Consider the following 15756-nt stretch of genomic DNA (forward strand, 5'->3'; position numbering starts at 1 on the left):
CTCCCAAAGTGCTGGGATTACAGGAGCAAGCCATCGTACCCGGCCTAATTTTTGTGTTTTTAGTGGAGACAGGGTTTTACCATGTTGGCCAGGCTGGTCTTGAACTCCTGAGCTAAAATGATCTGCCTGGCTCAGCCTCCCAAAGTGCTGGGATTACAGGCATGAGCCACTGTGCCCGGCTCCAGGCCAGGTTCCTTTTTTTTTTTTTTTTTTTTTTTTTTGTGATGGAGTCTCGCTCTGTTGCCCAGGCAAGAGTGCAGTGGCGCCATCTTGGCTCACTGCAAGCTCTGCCTCCCAGGTTCACGCCATTCTCCTGCCCCAGCCTCCCAAGTAGCTGGGACTACAGGTGCCCACCACCACACCCAGCTATTTTTTTTTTTTTTTTTTTTTTAGTAGAGACGGGGTTTCAACTTATTGGCCAGGATGGTCTCGATCTCCTGACCTTGTGATCCTCCCGCCTCAGCCTCCCAAAGAGCTGAGATTGTAGGCGTGAGCCACCATGCCCAGCCTCCAGGTTGCTTTTATAAGGGAAGAGGAAAAGAAATAAAAAATAGAAGTGTGTGTAGTGTCTGCTGGTGAAAGAGCTTCCCCTGTTTTTCTCCCCTACTCTGGTTCCCAGGCTAGATTTGGATGCCAGCAGACCCAGGATGGGACAGGGTGAGGATGGGGTGTTGTGGGCTGGGGTTCCCCATTTTCTTTCAGTGTTGAGGAGTCCCTTGCCAGTTTCTGCCCTGTGCTGCCTTTGCAGCTCCACTTGAGGCAGGGATGGGCTGGATGCATATTATAGGGTGGGAGGAAAAGGGGGCAGCATGGCAGGGGTGCTCTACCACTCCCATAGCCTGTGATCTGGGCCCTGGCACCAGGAGTCTATGGTTCTGTCTTGAGTCACAGGCTGGCAGTGGGGCCAGAGGGCAGGTACTCAGTGATGGCTCCCTGATTCACCACGGGGCCTCCCAGCCTATAGAGGCCTGGAGGGTGGGGTGCATCTTTCTGGGTCAAGGGTCATTAGAGTCCTCATGTGGGGGTTCTATATATGTGTGAGCCCATGGCGAGGCTCTCATGTGAATGGGATCCCTGACCATGGGAGCAGAGCTCAGTGTCTATAGGCAAGTGTGTGACTGCAAACCACAGGGTGTGTGTGTGTGTCTGTGTGTTTGTGTGTGTGTACGCGCAAGCACCTGCATGTATGTGAATCTACTTTATGTGTATGCTAAACCCATCTCTTTGGGCATGAACCACCTCTGGGACTGGGAGCCCTTATTTCCTTTCTTTTCTTTTCTTTTTTAACATGCCTATCTAGGCCAGGTACGGTGAATCATGCCTGTAATCCCAGCACTTTGGGAGGCCGAGACGGGTGGATCACCTGAGGTCAGGAGTTCGAGACCAGCCTGGCCACCCCGTCTCTACTAAAAAAAAAAAAAAAAAAAAAAAAATTGGCTGGACATGGTGGTGCATGCCTGTAATCCCAGCTACTCGGGAAGCTGAAGCAGGAGAATCGCTTGAACCCAGGTGGGGTGATCTTGGCTCACTGCAACCTCTGCCTCCTGGGTTCAAGTGATCCTCCTGTCTCAGCCTCCCGAGTAGCTGGGATTACAGGCGTGTGGCAGAGGTGGTTGATGCCCAAAGAGATGGGTTTAGCAATACTCATAATCCTACAATCCAAGCACTCTAGGAGGCCAAGGTGGGCAAATTGCTTGAGCTCGGGAGTTCCAGACCAGCCTGGCCAACATGGCGAAACCCCTTCTCTACAAACAATACAAAAATTAGCCGGGCATCGTGATGCATGCCTGTAGTCCCAGCTATTTGAGAGGCTGAGGTGGGAGGATTGTTTGATCCCATGAGCTAGAGGCTGGAGTGAGTCATCATCCATGTTTTTAAGAGCTTGTTTAGCTTCTTCTGCTACCTCTCCTGACACAACCTGTCCACTTGAAGGGTCCATGCCTATCTGTCCTGAAATGTCAATGGTCCTGTCACCTAACACAGTTTGACTGTAGGTCCCAGTGGCCCCTGGGGCTTTCTTGGTGCTGATCACATTTCTGATCAAGGACGACAGGGCTAACCCTTCTCTCTTTTGGTCCCTCTGGGAGAAGAACCTCTGCACTAGCCCTGCTCGCTTCTCATTGAACCGTGGGAGCCCTTTTTTTTTTTTTTTTTTTTTTGAGATGGAGTTTGGCTCTTGTTGCCCAGGCTGGAGTGCAATGGCACGATCTCAGGTCACTGCAACTTCCGCCTCCTGGTTTCAAGTGATTCTCCTGCCTCAGCCTCCCGAACAGCTGAGATTACAGGCACCCGCCATCACGCCCGGCTAATTTTTGGTATTTTTAGTAGAGACAGGGTTTCACCATGTTGGTCAGTCTGGTCTTGAACTCCTGACCTCAGGTGATCTGCCCGCCTCGGCCTCCCAAAGTGCTGGGATTATAGGCGTGAGCCACCGCGCCCAGCCAGGGGCCCTTATTTCTCATATTCGTCCCTCAAGGGATAAGTCCTCAGGGTCATTAGCCCACCTGGATTAAGTCCCTCTGGAAAATGATTTCTTTGATCTCCTCTGGCAATGCTGCCATAGAAGCTCAGCATAAGGGCATGTTGTTTGCTCCCAGGCCACCAGATGTTTCCTTGTTATTAAAAGCAGCATAGAGGGCAAGGTTGCACTTCGGGAGGCCGAGGTGGGAGGATCGTTTAAAGCCAGGAGTTTGAGACTAACCTGGGCAACATAGCAAGACCTCATTTTTACAACAGATTTTTAAAAATTAGCTGAGTGTCATGGTGGCACATAGTCCCTATAGTCCCATCCATTCTGGAGGCTGAAGTGGGAGGATCACTTGGGCCCAGGAGTTCGAGGCTACAGTGAGCTGTGATTGCACCACAGCCTGGGTGATGGAGCAAGACCCTACTCTTTAAAAAGAGAGAGAGGGCAAGGTTGTCCCATGATCCCCCTCAGATAGGGCTGACTCCCCCATAATTAAGTTTGCTTAAAGAGGCAGACTTGCTGGGCTCAGTGGCTCACGCCTGTAATCCCAGCACTTTGGGAGGCTGAGGCGGGTGGATAACTTGTGGTCAGGAGTTCGAAATCAGCCTGGTCAACATGGTGAAACCCCATCTCCACTAAAAAAACAAAAATTAGCTGGGCATGGTGGCGTGCACCTGTAATCCCAGCTAATCGGGAGGCTGAAGCAGGAGAATCACTTGAATCTGGGAGGTGGAGGTTGCAGGGAGCCGAGATCACGCCATTGCACTCCACCTAGGTGACAGAGAGAGACTCCGTCTAAAAAAAAAAAAAAGAGACTCTTCCTTGGCCGGGGGTAAGTCAGATGGGAGAGGAGAGGGTTAAAAACAGCTGGGACTCAGCCTGCTGGCAAACATGTGGCATGTGGCATGTCACGGCAACTGCAGCTCAGCCTCTGGAGCCATGTGAGCAATGCACGCAGGTACACGTGTGACAAGCTAGGTCACCCAGCCATGTTCAACAGGCATGTGCACAGCCACGAGGAATGCCCAGCCGTACAATTAGGCACACAGGACATCCGCCATGTGTAGACGCAGCTGTGGACATAGCTGGCCAGGACATGCGACACACGACGTGCTCATAGCACAGGGAGAAGGGCCCATGAAGTCTGGTTGGAACTCAGCACGTGTGTCTGTGTGCCCACCTGAGTCTGGACTGCTGCCCCCTTGAAGGGTCGGTGCCTTATCTGTCCTGACAGAAGAGACAGTGTTTCTTCTCACTTGGGGCTCGCAGCCTCCTCCTCCTGCCTCGAACTGAGGATCTGTTGGGTCCAGTCATCCTGGAGAGATGCGGCCAGTTTCTTTCTGACAGGTCTCCTCCTGCCCCCAAGGAAGTGGGGTGATCACAGGGCCCAGGTGGTCTCTATGACAGCTGCATCCTCTCTAGCCATGGCCCTGAACCCTGCCTATAATCCCACCATTGGCTCTCAGATCTGCCTAAGCCTCTCAGCCCCCTTGACGTCCCCTCCCTTAAGCGCCCTCCGAAGGCCACCCGTCCCTCAAAGCTCCTCACACTCCATGCCCGCAGCTCCCTCCACCCGGCGTCCGCACCAGCGTCTCAGCCGAGGTGGGGCGGGGGCGAGGGGGCGCCCACTCCTCGGCGCTCCGGGACTGCAGGGCGGGGCTGCAGGGCGGGCGGGGCCCGTGTCTCCCGCGCTCCTATAAAGGGAGCCACCAGCGCTGGAGGCCGCTGCTCGCTGCGCCGCCGCCTCCCGCCACCCCTTCCCGCCCGACAGCGCCGCCGCCTGCCCCGCCATGGGTCGACAGAAGGAGCTGGTGTCCCGCTGCGGGGAGATGCTCCACATCCGCTACCGGCTGCTCCGACAGGCGCTGGCCGAGTGCCTGGGGACCCTCATCCTCGTGGTGAGTGGAGGGAGCCGGGGAAGCCCTTCTCTCTCCAGCCCTTGCACTCCCCAAACTCTCACTTCCCCGAAGGGGCTGTGTTTTCCAAGGTAGCCTGGACCCACCTCCCCAGCTCTGACCCCCACGCTTAACCGCGGAGGATCAAGCTGACTTCCAAAGTCCTCTTCCCCACGGTTCTAACCCCCTCTCTGACAGCTCCGACTCTTGCCAGAATGACAGCTGTTACTCCCCAGTGATAGTGCCGATCGTTTACCCTCCCACAAGTGACTCAGCCAACAGGCTGGGGGCAGCGGTCACGCTTGCAGTCTGGGACAGCCAGCCACTTCCCCTGCCTCCCACACCCCTCCAGATTCCCAGAATCCCAGCCCCCAGATGTAGGGGAGGGGGCGGAGGCAAATGAGCCATTATTAGGTTATTTGGGTCCTGGGTGTCTGGCCTCTAATGAATAATTAAGCCTCAAAAAGTCCAAAAGTTGAAGTGAGTGAGGGCAGTTTGCACGAGTGGGGGCAGAGGGTGCAGGCCACATGGGCTGCAAAAAGCGAAGTGGGAAGGGAGGCAGATTCTGACGGTAGAAGGGTGGGAGGAAGCTAGGCCCAGGCACAGAGGACGCGTGTCTAAAGTTGCTCGCCTGGTGCTCAGCGACTCCCAGGCGCTATCTGTTATCCAGACAGATGCTGTCAGCGTCTGTGCAGAAGACGACAAGCATTCTGGTTATTCCCTGGTCTCTTGGTTACTCTGTGGGTTCTCTGAGTGAGTATTTCCCTGCCTGAGTTACTCCTCAGTCCTAGTTACTCCTTGGTTACACCAGTTTCACCCTGGTTTTGTTCTGAGTGACTGTGTTTGCACTTCTTAGGTCTGGCAGACCCACCAGTTATGTTCTATTTCCTGTCCCAGTTACTCTGATTTTTCAGCCGCTCATGTGGTTACACCTGTTTTCCTCTGTGTTCAGTTGCTACATTGCAGTGGGTGGGTTACTCTGTTCCTGCCCCAGCCCTAGGTAGTACAGACCAGCTGGCCCACTGTGGACTAGGAAGCTTAACTAAGGGCAAGTAGGGATCCCCAAATGGTTGAGGATCAGGATCTATGGGCAGAGGAGGGCTGAAACCCACTTCTGGCTTCCAAGAATAGGAAGTGGGGAAGCCACAGGGGGCATTTTATCCACAGCCTCCCATAAGATTAGTCGTCCTATCAGCCAGCCCTAGCCCCTCTCTCCTGTACCAAGAAGGCAATAGGAGGTGGCCTTTATCACTCTCCTGCCTCGGAGCCCTCACTCCTATCGGAGTCCTGAGTCCAGCCACCTGTTTCAGAGCAGCCAGGCTAGGGGAGGATGATGTCTAGAGGGGCCTCCTCATTCCCTCCCAGGTCTCAGTTCACTCTCTCACAAAGGAGCCGTTAGTCCTCCCACTGAGCCCCAGCATCATCAGGCTTATCCCAGACCACAAAAGAAGAGTGTTAAATTTGTGGGGGAAGGGTTGCAGACTCAGATGGATGTGAGGTATTGGATATCAGTGAGAAGCAGAACTTCAAGGACTGCATGAACTGGAGGGGCAGGCCTGGGGATCCCTTTGTAGTGGGTGAGTGCCTGCCTGCACACCTGCGTGTTGGGAGCCCAGGCCTGCAGTGGCAGAATCAGGGTTGGCTTTGGGGTGAGGAAAGCCCCTTTCTCTGAGACACCTGGTGTGAGGGCAGGGGGCGGTGCTGGCCGAGAACTCAGGGCAGGGGTTGGGGGAGGAAGAGGAAGATTAGCCCCAAGGTGGTGGAACTGGCTCTGACAGCTCCTCCCTCCAAGGCCTCCTGGGATGGAGCCAGGTCTGAGCCTTTGGCAGGCAAGGAGCTGCTGCCAGGGCCTCCCAAGCAGGGCAGGGCGCCTCAGACCCTCACGTGCCTGTGTCCCACCACCCCTCCTCACACACACACCTGCAATCTCTGATCTTTGCTCTCACCTGCCTGCACACCTTTGCCCCATGTCATTGCCGCTGGCTTCTCCGTTATCTCTTGGTCTTTCTGGGATGATAATCAAAATGCTTAACCATCCAGTACAACAGGCACTGACCCGTCAGAATAAACAGGGTCTGTAGCACAGGTTCTGGAAACTGCCTGCTCTGTGGGCATAAAACCTTTAGTTATGGGCAGGTGGGAGAGGAGACCAGGGGAAGGCATTGGAGCAGCTTTGAGGGACACTCAGGGGGCTCAGGGCAACAATGCTTTATAGCTGCTGCAGAAGTATTTTCAGGCTTGAACAAGGGGAACAGACATAGTACGTTCTTTTTCTTTTTTAAATAGAGACAAAGTCTCACTATGTTGCCCAGGCTGGTCTCAAATTCCTGGGTTCAAGATCCTCCCATCTCAGCCTCCAAAGTGCTGGGATTACAGGTGTGAGCCACCACAGCTGGCTCCAGTATGTTCTATATTTGTAGAACACCAGGGCTCTTAGTCTCTTTTAGTTCCCCCATTTTTGGCAGAAAGTTTAGAACCGATCTCCCCATTTCTATAGCCCTGGGTCCCGGGCTGGGGATAGTGAGAGGAGTCACACAGATCCCTGTCTGTAGGACCTCCAAATCTGAGTGGGGAATCTGGACCCCTGAGAGCAGAGAGGTCATGGGTGGAGAGAGGAGACGCTGGGACAGGGACAGGTAAAGGAAGGGGAGGTTGCTGAGGGGGACATGGTGAGGGCTGGGGCTCTGGCATCCTGGACTCAGGAGACGTGGATTCAACCTCACTTCTGGTCTCCTCCCTATTTATTTGTGCTGCCCATTGCCACCACTACCACCAACACATGAGCTTTTCTTTTCAACTCTTTTTTTTTTTTTTTGAGATGGAGTCCCGCTCTGTCACCCAGGCTGAAGTGCAGTGGCGCAATCTTGGCTCACTGCAACATCTGCCTCCCATTTTCAAGTGATTCTCCTGCCTCAGCCTCCCGAGTAGGTGGGATTACAGGCACCTGCCACCACGCCTGGCTAATTTTTGTACTTTTAGTAGAGATGGGGTTTCACTATGTTGGCCAGGCTGGTCTCAAACTCCTGACCTCAGGTGATCCACCCACCTCGGCCTACCAAAGTGCTGGGATTACAGTGTGAGCCACTGCACCAGGCCTACATGAGCTTTTCTTTGGGGCAGCTGGGGGATGAGTGAGAGGCTTCCCACCTTTATGGTCCAGGCCTGAAGGGCTGTGGAGAAACTTGTGCTAAGGTGAAAGCTGTTCCCCTACAGCTACGCCTGCTGAAATTCAAGGAAAATCAGTGAAGATGGTTCAGTCATCTTCTAGGATCCCAGTCGTAGACCCTGCTTCCAGCCCTTTCCATAGGGCCCTCTCATATTAGAGTTGGGACAGTGGGGTGGGAAGGCATGTGTCCTTTTTCTGGAGAGTGCAATTACAGCAGAAGGGGTTTGGGTTGGGTTCCAGGAAGCGCCTCTAGTCCTCCCAGTGGTGGCGAGTGGGCATGTTGCTGGCTTCACCCCTTCCTTCTGGAGTGAGAGTTGCTGGTCCTCACCCTCCCTGCCTGTTCTTCTTCCTGACAGATGTTTGGCTGTGGCTCCGTGGCCCAGGTTGTGCTCAGCCGGGGCACCCACGGTGGTTTCCTCACCATCAACCTGGCCTTTGGCTTTGCTGTCACTCTGGGCATCCTCATCGCTGGCCAGGTCTCTGGTAAGGCCTTAACCCTGCCCCCAGCCCTTGGCCCTCAATAGCATTCCCACTAGGTGTCCTGGCATTCCTAAGGGCAGGTCACAGCTGTGGCCTCTGCTTTGGCCCCTTGGGAAAGGAGGGTGGAGAAGAAACTTGACACTTAGTACTTTCGACTCTCACCTTGGAATCAGAGATTATCAGCTGACCTGTTACATAGACCAACCGCCATCCTGTGCAAGAAACCCCTCTCTGCACCCCTTCTCAGGGGACCCTAGCCTCCCGACTGTGGCAGGCTGCAGCTAATAGGTCCCTTGTCCCCTCTGCCCAGGGGCCCACCTGAACCCTGCCGTGACCTTTGCCATGTGCTTCCTGGCTCGTGAGCCCTGGATCAAGCTGCCCATCTACACCCTGGCACAGACGCTGGGAGCCTTCTTGGGTGCTGGAATAGTTTTTGGGCTGTATTATGGTAAGCATTCCCCACCCTGTCCTCCTCCACTACCCCCGTCCCTCTGTTCAGGACCTGCTGGCACCAGGCCTTTTGATGACAGACGGCTAGGGCCTGCCCAGGCCCCGGGCTCATGACTCACTCATTCACGCACAGGGCCAAGGTAGGGGGCACGAGGGGAAAGAAACAAGTTGGGCAATAACAGAGTCTCAGGCCCTCCACCCCACCCCGCGTCACCCCCTCTGCCTGCTGCAATACAGCAGTATTGCTACTTACCCGTAACTCATGGGAGGGTGGGGAGGGCACACCTGAGAGGGAAGTCTGGGCTCAGGCCTCTCCCCCGACTCACTGTGGGTCTAATCTGTCACCAGATGCAATCTGGCACTTTGGCGACAACCAGCTTTATGTTTCGGGCCCCAATGGCACAGCCGGCATCTTTGCTACCTACCCCTCTGGACACTTGGATATGATCAATGGCTTCTTTGACCAGGTATGGGCTGGGGACGTTTGAGGGGAACGCAGGGAGGGGACCGAGTTGCCTTGGTAGCTCATGGGCTGGTTGGGGGACAGGACTCCTCGACTGTAGCAGGGTTTCTCCAATCTGTGGGGTAACCCGCATCAGAACATGGTGGCAAGTACTTACAAAACATGCGGCTCTCCAGCGGGTTCTTGTCACGCAGACATTCTAGCACCATTGCTTTCAGGAGAAGAGCATGGGCGGGTGCTGACAAGAGTTTAAGAGCTAGAGGGAGGACAGGGGATGGAAGGAGGGGTCAGAGAAAGGGAGGAAGCTGCTGCTCACCCTGTTCTCCCCACTCCCCAGTTCATAGGCACAGCCTCCCTTATCGTGTGTGTGCTGGCCATTGTTGACCCCTACAACAACCCCGTCCCCCGAGGCCTGGAGGCCTTCACCGTGGGCCTGGTGGTCCTGGTCATTGGCACCTCCATGGGCTTCAACTCCGGCTATGCCGTCAACCCTGCCCGGGACTTTGGCCCCCGCCTTTTTACAGCCCTTGCGGGCTGGGGCTCTGCAGTCTTCACGTGAGTACAGCCCCCACCCAGCTCACCCCAGCCTGCCTCTCCTCTGCCCTGCCCCCCATGTCCCTGACTATGAGTGTCTGTCCCCCCAGGACCGGCCAGCATTGGTGGTGGGTGCCCATCGTGTCCCCACTCCTGGGCTCCATTGCGGGTGTCTTCGTGTACCAGCTGATGATCGGCTGCCACCTGGAGCAGCCCCCACCCTCCAACGAGGAAGAGAATGTGAAGCTGGCCCATGTGAAGCACAAGGAGCAGATCTGAGTGGGCAGGGGACATCTCCCCACTCTGCTGCCCTGGCCTTGAGCATCCACAGACTGTCCAAGGGCCACTCCCAAGAAGCCCCCTTCACAATCCACCCTTTCAGGCTAAGGAGCTCCCTATCTACCCTCACCCCACGAGACAGCCCCTTCAGGATTTCCACTGGACCTTGCCCAAATAGCACCTTAGGCCACTGCCCCTAAGCTGGGGTGGAACCGGAATTTGGGTCAATACATCCTTTTGTCTCCCAAGGGAAGAGAATGGGCAGCAGGTATGTGTGTGTGTGCATATGTGTGCAGGGGTGTGTGTGTGTGTGTGTGTGTGTGGTTTCCCAGATATTCAGGGCAAGGGACCAGTCGGAAGGGATTCCGGCTATTGGGGGAGCCCAAAGACAGGGGAAGGCAGCCTGTCCATCTGTGCATAAGGAGAGGAAAGTTCCAGGGTGTGTATGTTTCAAGGGCTTCACATGGAGGAGCTGCAGATAGATACGTGTTTCTGTGTATGTGTATGTCTGCCTTTTTTTCTAAGTGGGGGCTTCTATAGGCTTTTGGGAAGTAGGGTGGATGTGGGTAGGGCTGGGAGGAGGGGGCCACAGCTTAGGTTTGGAGCTCTGGATGTACATACATAAGTAGGAGCAGTGGGAAGTGTTTCTGTCATAATGCAGGCATGAAGGGTGGAGTGAAGTCAGGTCATAAGTTTCATGTTTGCTTTTGTTTTGTTTTGTTTTTAATGTACGTAGCAGATGTTACAGTCTTAGGGATCCGGGATGGGAGACCCCACTTTAGAAAGGGTCGTCACTCCTTTAATCCTCTACTCAACAATGTACTCTTTTATCTTTTATATTAAAAAAAATTAAATAAATATGTGCCTAAAACCTCCAGTTGTGCAAATATCTTTCTGCTTGCTCTGCTGCTTTTCTGGGGCCAGTTAAGGAGCTTCCGCATGCCCACACTGACCCAGGGTGCCCGGCTGAGTGTCTGATCTGGTCAGGTTACCCTGGGGGTCATACAGAGAGGTTAGAGAGCCTCTTCGCCAAGGCTCTCAGTTTGAACTCAGTGGTCCCAAACTTTCCCCCAAGTTTCCGTCCTCATGGGTACCCCCAGCATAATGAATGGAATCTTCTTCCCAATCCCTGTACCCACACATCACCCCAGAAAGGCTTGAGCCCTATGCAGGGAAGATCTTGCTGCAGAGCTACTCAACGGGGAGAACTGCTGCCCAGGAGGTGGTGAGTTCCCTGTTCCTGGAGGAGACCCATCAGACTGGGAACCTGTATTGTCCTCCACAACCTGCAGCTATTCAGGCTCCATAACCTCCACCCAGACCTTGGCCACAGCCCCCCTGGCAGCCTCCCTGCCTCCAGGCCTGCCCCAGTCAGTCCACAAAGCAACCAGAGGGATCTCTTCAAAACCTCTGCTGAAAGTGCCCATCTGGAGACCATCCACAATGCTCCATCTGGCGTTCAGGACCTCCAGGTAGGGTCAGGAGCCTACCCCTCTTCTCACACGGCTCCATCCACCTCAGCCTACTTTATGTGTTTCTGTGTTTTTGTGTCTTCAGACTTTGCTCCAAAGTCCCAACTCACATCTTTGCTCATTAAAGTCCTCATGATCTGCTTTAACGCCTCTTCCTCCGGGAAGTCATCCCTGCTCTGCCTCACTCTTCCAGCATCTTCTAGTCAGCTGTCTTAAGTGCCGAGACCCGCAGTTGCGTTCACGCTCCTCTCCCCTTCTGCTTCATTTCTTCAGTCATTTCTTCACTTCTACAGAGGCACCTCTGTGCCCAGTAAGGCGGGGGGTTGGAAGACTGACTCTGGCGCTCTGACTTGCCCAGAAAAGCAACGGGCTCGGCACACCTGAGAACAGGAAGCTTTTCTCGTTTGCTTCTTCCTTACCATACCCTCCTCAAGTTTCATCAAGGGAAACTTCATGCAATACAAGGGAAGGCATCCCCTACCCAATCCCTCCTCTGAGCGAACCCCATGGGAGCCAGAGGATCCCTGGGTGTGGCAGGCGAATTGTGGTTTTTAGAAGCTAAGCCAGCTTTTGCTCTCCAGCCTTCACAGATGAGATCATGGTCCAGAGAGGGCGGGTGGCAAACACAGGGTCACACAGCCAAGAATCTGCCTACGGAGGTGAGGGCAGGAGAAGGCAATACCATTTTAGGTTTCTATCCCTTCTTTGTCCCCAGCTCCCAAGAGGCGTGTCTGGAATGCTGGAGGGACCTGAGCCAGAGGGAGTGTCCCCTTCCCAGGCCCTGCGGGGAGGAAGGGCAAACCTTGGGAGGGGAATACGGCTGCAGAGGGTCATTCCAGCCACACCAGTCCCACCTGGGCTGCCCTCACCTTGCTGTCCTCCCCAGCATGCCCCATGTCCTTCTGTCACCCATTTCTCTCAAATCCTGCTGCTGACCCTGACCAGTCAGCCTAGGGGGTGTTGGCAGCACCAAAAGTGCTGCCACCTGGCCCATCAAGGATTCTCTAGCTGGGTGACCTTGGGGTAGTCATGTTCTTTTCCTGAACCTCCCTTATCTGTGAATTGGGAGATATTGAGAGGAGGAAATAATGGAAGATGATTCATGGAAAGGACTTAACACAGTGATTAGCAGATGGTAAATCCTCAATAAATGTCACCTCATGATTTTTCCTGCAGAACCAGAGATGGGGGTGGGGAGGCAGTGGAGGGAGGATGCTAAAGGCTGTTTTTTTTAAAGGTCATTGAATTCAATATCCTCTTCCTCCTCAGATTCCTTCCCCGAGAAAGGGGAGGGAGGAAGTGTGAGGGCGATAGCGTGCTGTGTCCTGACTTCAGAAGGCTCTTGGGAGAGATGGAGGGGAGACAAGAGGGGCTCACACGCAGGATGCAGGGCAAAGAAGCACGTGGCCGCAACCAAGGGAACGTGTTGCCTGGAGGGTCAGGCCATGTGAGAGAGGGTAAGGCCCGGCCAGGACCAGGAGCAGTGGGTCAGGGCAGGGGCTGAAAGGGACATGAGCCAGGCAGCAGCTGTGTGACCCCTCCAGGGGTAGAAGGGAAGCTCCCCACCTCTTCACCCCACCTCCAGGTGTACCTTCCACCAGCAGTTCTGGCTGTCAGAAAGTTCTAGCAAAACAACTCTTCATCTCCTTTAGGAAGGTATCTTCTCCTGGCCGGGCACGGTGGCTCACACCTGTAATCCCAGCACTTTGGGAGGCCGAGGCGGGCGGATCACGAGGTCAGGAGATCGAGACCATCCTGGCTAACATGGTGAAACCCTGTCTCTACTAAAAAATACAAAAAACTAGCTGGGCGTGGCAGCGGGTGCCTGTGGTTCCAGCTACTCGGGAGGCTGAGGCAGGAGAATGGCATAAACCCAGGAGGCGGAGCTTGCAGTGAGCCGAGATGGCACCACTGCACTCTAGCCTGGGCGACAGAGCAAGACTCCGTCTCAAAAAAAAAAAAAAAAAAGCCGGGCGCAGTGGCTCACGCTTGTAATCCCAGCACTTTGGGAGGCCGAGGCAGGCGGATCATGAGGTCAGGAGTTCGAGACCAGCGCGGCCAACATAGTGAAACCCCATCTCCACTAAAAATACAAAAATTAGCTGGGTGTGGTGACACACACTTGTAGTCCCAGCTACTTGGGAGGCTGAGGTGGGAGAACCACTTGAACCCAGGAGGCAGAAGTTGCAGTGACCTGAGACCATGCCATTGCACTCCAGCCTGGGTGACAGAGTGAGACTCTGTCTTAAAAAAAAAAAAAAGGAAGTTATCTTCTCCCATTCCATGTAATCCATTTTCTGGTGAGGACATGGAGGGAGAATTGCATCTCCTATCTCACCTCTGTCCCTTCTTCCTGTGCTGAGCCATCTCCACAGCCCACTTTGGAGGAGCTCATGTTTCCTTAAAATTCAGATCTGCTTGGGTTAAAATCAGTCTCTGTGAAACTTGAGCTTGGTTCCTGTTTCTTAGTGTGCCTGCCTCAGTGTGTGTGTGCACACAAGCAAATGCACTTAGTGTTTCTGGTTGTGCCTTTCTTTCAATGTATCTGGTTATGTCTCTGCGGGTCCAAACCTCTGGCAGACCATGTCTCTGTCTCTTTCCGAGTATCTCTTACTGCCTGACTCTTTGTGTCTGGGTCTTTCTTTTATTATTATTATTATTTTTTTTTTTTTTTGAGATGGAGTTTCGCTCTTGTCATCCAGGCTGGAGTGCAATGGTGTGATCTCAGCTCACTGCAACCTCTGCCTCCTGGGTTGAAGCAATTCTCCTGCCTCAGCCTCCCGAGTAGCTGGGATTACAAGCACATGCCACCACGCCCAGCTAATTTTTGTATTTTTAGTAGAGACAGGGTTTCACCGTGTTGCCCAGGCTGGTGTCGAACTCCTGACCTCAGGTGATCCACCTGCCTTGGCCACCCAAAGTGCTGGGATTACAGGCATGAACCACAGTGCCCAGCCTTGTGTCTGGGTCTTTCTTTGTGTACCTCTGAGTGAACATCCTGGACTGTGACCCTCAGATCACATCTCTGCATGTTCCTCTGAGCCCCTCTCTCAGTGTACTTTGAGTACACCTCCATGTACTCGGTGCATATCTCTGCCTGCCAGCCAAGTCTCACTTGTGTTCCCCTAGGGCAGGCCTCCTCCTTAATTCCTGGTAATGAGCTCCCTCCTTCCTCTTTCCTCTTGATTTTGTTTTTCTGAAAACCTAGGTGGGGCACCTCTAGGCTTGGGGAAACGTGGGTGGGGTAGAGTTGGGTGGGCTGGGAAGGGGAGAAGAGGGACTACTCCACCCAGTACAGGGACCCCAGGGGCCAGAGACAGCCTGGATCCCCGAGGAACGGTTTGTGAGGTTGCTGGCCTAAGCGGGGCCTCGAACCTTCTGGCTGGGAGGAGGGAGCCTGTCTTGGGGGTAGGACCCCTGAGCTATGGGCCCTGGGAATGTGGTAGTACAAAGAAAGGAAATATGGAGATGGAGACCCTGGGGCCACCAGGGAGACTGGAAGGAGGCTTCCTGGGTAGAACCTCGGAGTCTGACGGGGGCAGGGGAATGAGTGCGTCTGCCCCCAGCTGGGGATGGGCTCCTCAGGGACTCAGCATCTCCATGCCCCGGGCTTTGGCTTTTGGTGCCAGGTTTGTCTGAGGTAAGGGAGGGGGTGGCAGTGGAAACACAGAGGATGTGTCTGGTCTGGGCACCTAGGCTGTGGAGGGTGCCAGGAGAGGACACCTCCTCTTTGTGTAAAGGCAAAACTAGTCTCATCTAGAGTCACAGAGCAGTGCGGCAGAGCCTGCACTAGACCCCAGTCTTCTCAATCCCTTCCCCAGAGAGCATTTCGCAACATCTCAGGGAGTAGGGCTCTGAATGCAGATTACCTGGGTTCCAAACGAGCCTTTCCCAGCCACGGGATCTTGGGTGGGTGGGAGTCTCCATCTGCCCCAGATCCAATCCCTATCCTGCTCTGTGTCTCAGGAGGCTAATCTCTACGGGCGGGGCGGCATTCCCGGGGCCTTCTTGCCCTCAGGCTTCGAGCTGGGTTTGGCAAATGGGAGACACAGCTAGGAAACCAGAGGGCAGGGAGGGTGGGGGGATAAAGGTCAGGCTATTCAAGCCTTTTCCAGGGCTCTGGTTTTTCCTGCATTCTAGAACACTGCTCTCCCCTTGCCTCTTCTGGCTGAGGGGGAACGGCTGCTGTTGGTTAGTCCCCAAGCCATCCCTGGTTGGTCCCCTTGACTCTACCGCCACCTCTGTAAATAGTCCCTCCTCAGGCTCTCTTCAGTGAAGCCTCAGAGGACACTATCTGTGCCTGCGGCATCCCTGACTGATGTCACCTCTCTGAATATCAGTTTCTTCCTCTGTGAAATGGGGATAGTAATAGTATCTACCTCATTAGGTTGTGCAAGGTGGGGTAAGTGGATTAACACACGCATCAGAACAATGCCAGATGTGGCAGGAAGGGCTTTGGAAGTGCAGGCTATAACGATGGTGACGATGACTCCTCCTGAGCTCCCTGTGTACCTTGGGGAAGGAAAGCATGAAGACAGGCTTGCAAGTGA

The 15756-nt window shown here is 54.4% G+C and overlaps 1 protein-coding gene across 1 annotated transcript; it reads left to right on the forward strand.

Moving 5' to 3' along the window:
• Positions 1-4122: 4122 nt before the first annotated feature.
• Positions 4123-10609, forward strand: AQP3 (aquaporin 3). The gene is made up of 6 exons (XM_520531.6): positions 4123-4365; positions 7885-8011; positions 8319-8456; positions 8807-8925; positions 9259-9476; positions 9566-10609. The coding sequence occupies exons 1-6, from the start codon at positions 4258-4260 to the stop codon at positions 9732-9734; spliced, it is 879 nt and encodes a 292-aa protein (XP_520531.1). The 5' UTR covers positions 4123-4257; the 3' UTR covers positions 9735-10609.
• Positions 10610-15756: the final 5147 nt, after the last annotated feature.

This window comes from Pan troglodytes, chromosome 11 (assembly GCF_028858775.2).
Source record: "Pan troglodytes isolate AG18354 chromosome 11, NHGRI_mPanTro3-v2.0_pri, whole genome shotgun sequence".
In the NCBI taxonomy this organism is placed as follows: Eukaryota; Metazoa; Chordata; class Mammalia; order Primates; family Hominidae; genus Pan; species Pan troglodytes.

Bases quoted from the DNA above. Each gene is read 5' to 3' on its own strand.
- AQP3 (XM_520531.6), top strand. From the start codon at position 4,258: ATGGGTCGACAGAAGGAGCTGGTGTCCCGCTGCGGGGAGATGCTCCAC. The intron at 4,366-7,884 runs GTGAGTGGAGGG...TCTTCCTGACAG, and splicing joins TGGGGACCCTCATCCTCGTG to ATGTTTGGCTGTGGCTCCGT. The intron at 9,477-9,565 runs GTGAGTACAGCC...CTGTCCCCCCAG, and splicing joins TGGGGCTCTGCAGTCTTCAC to GACCGGCCAGCATTGGTGGT.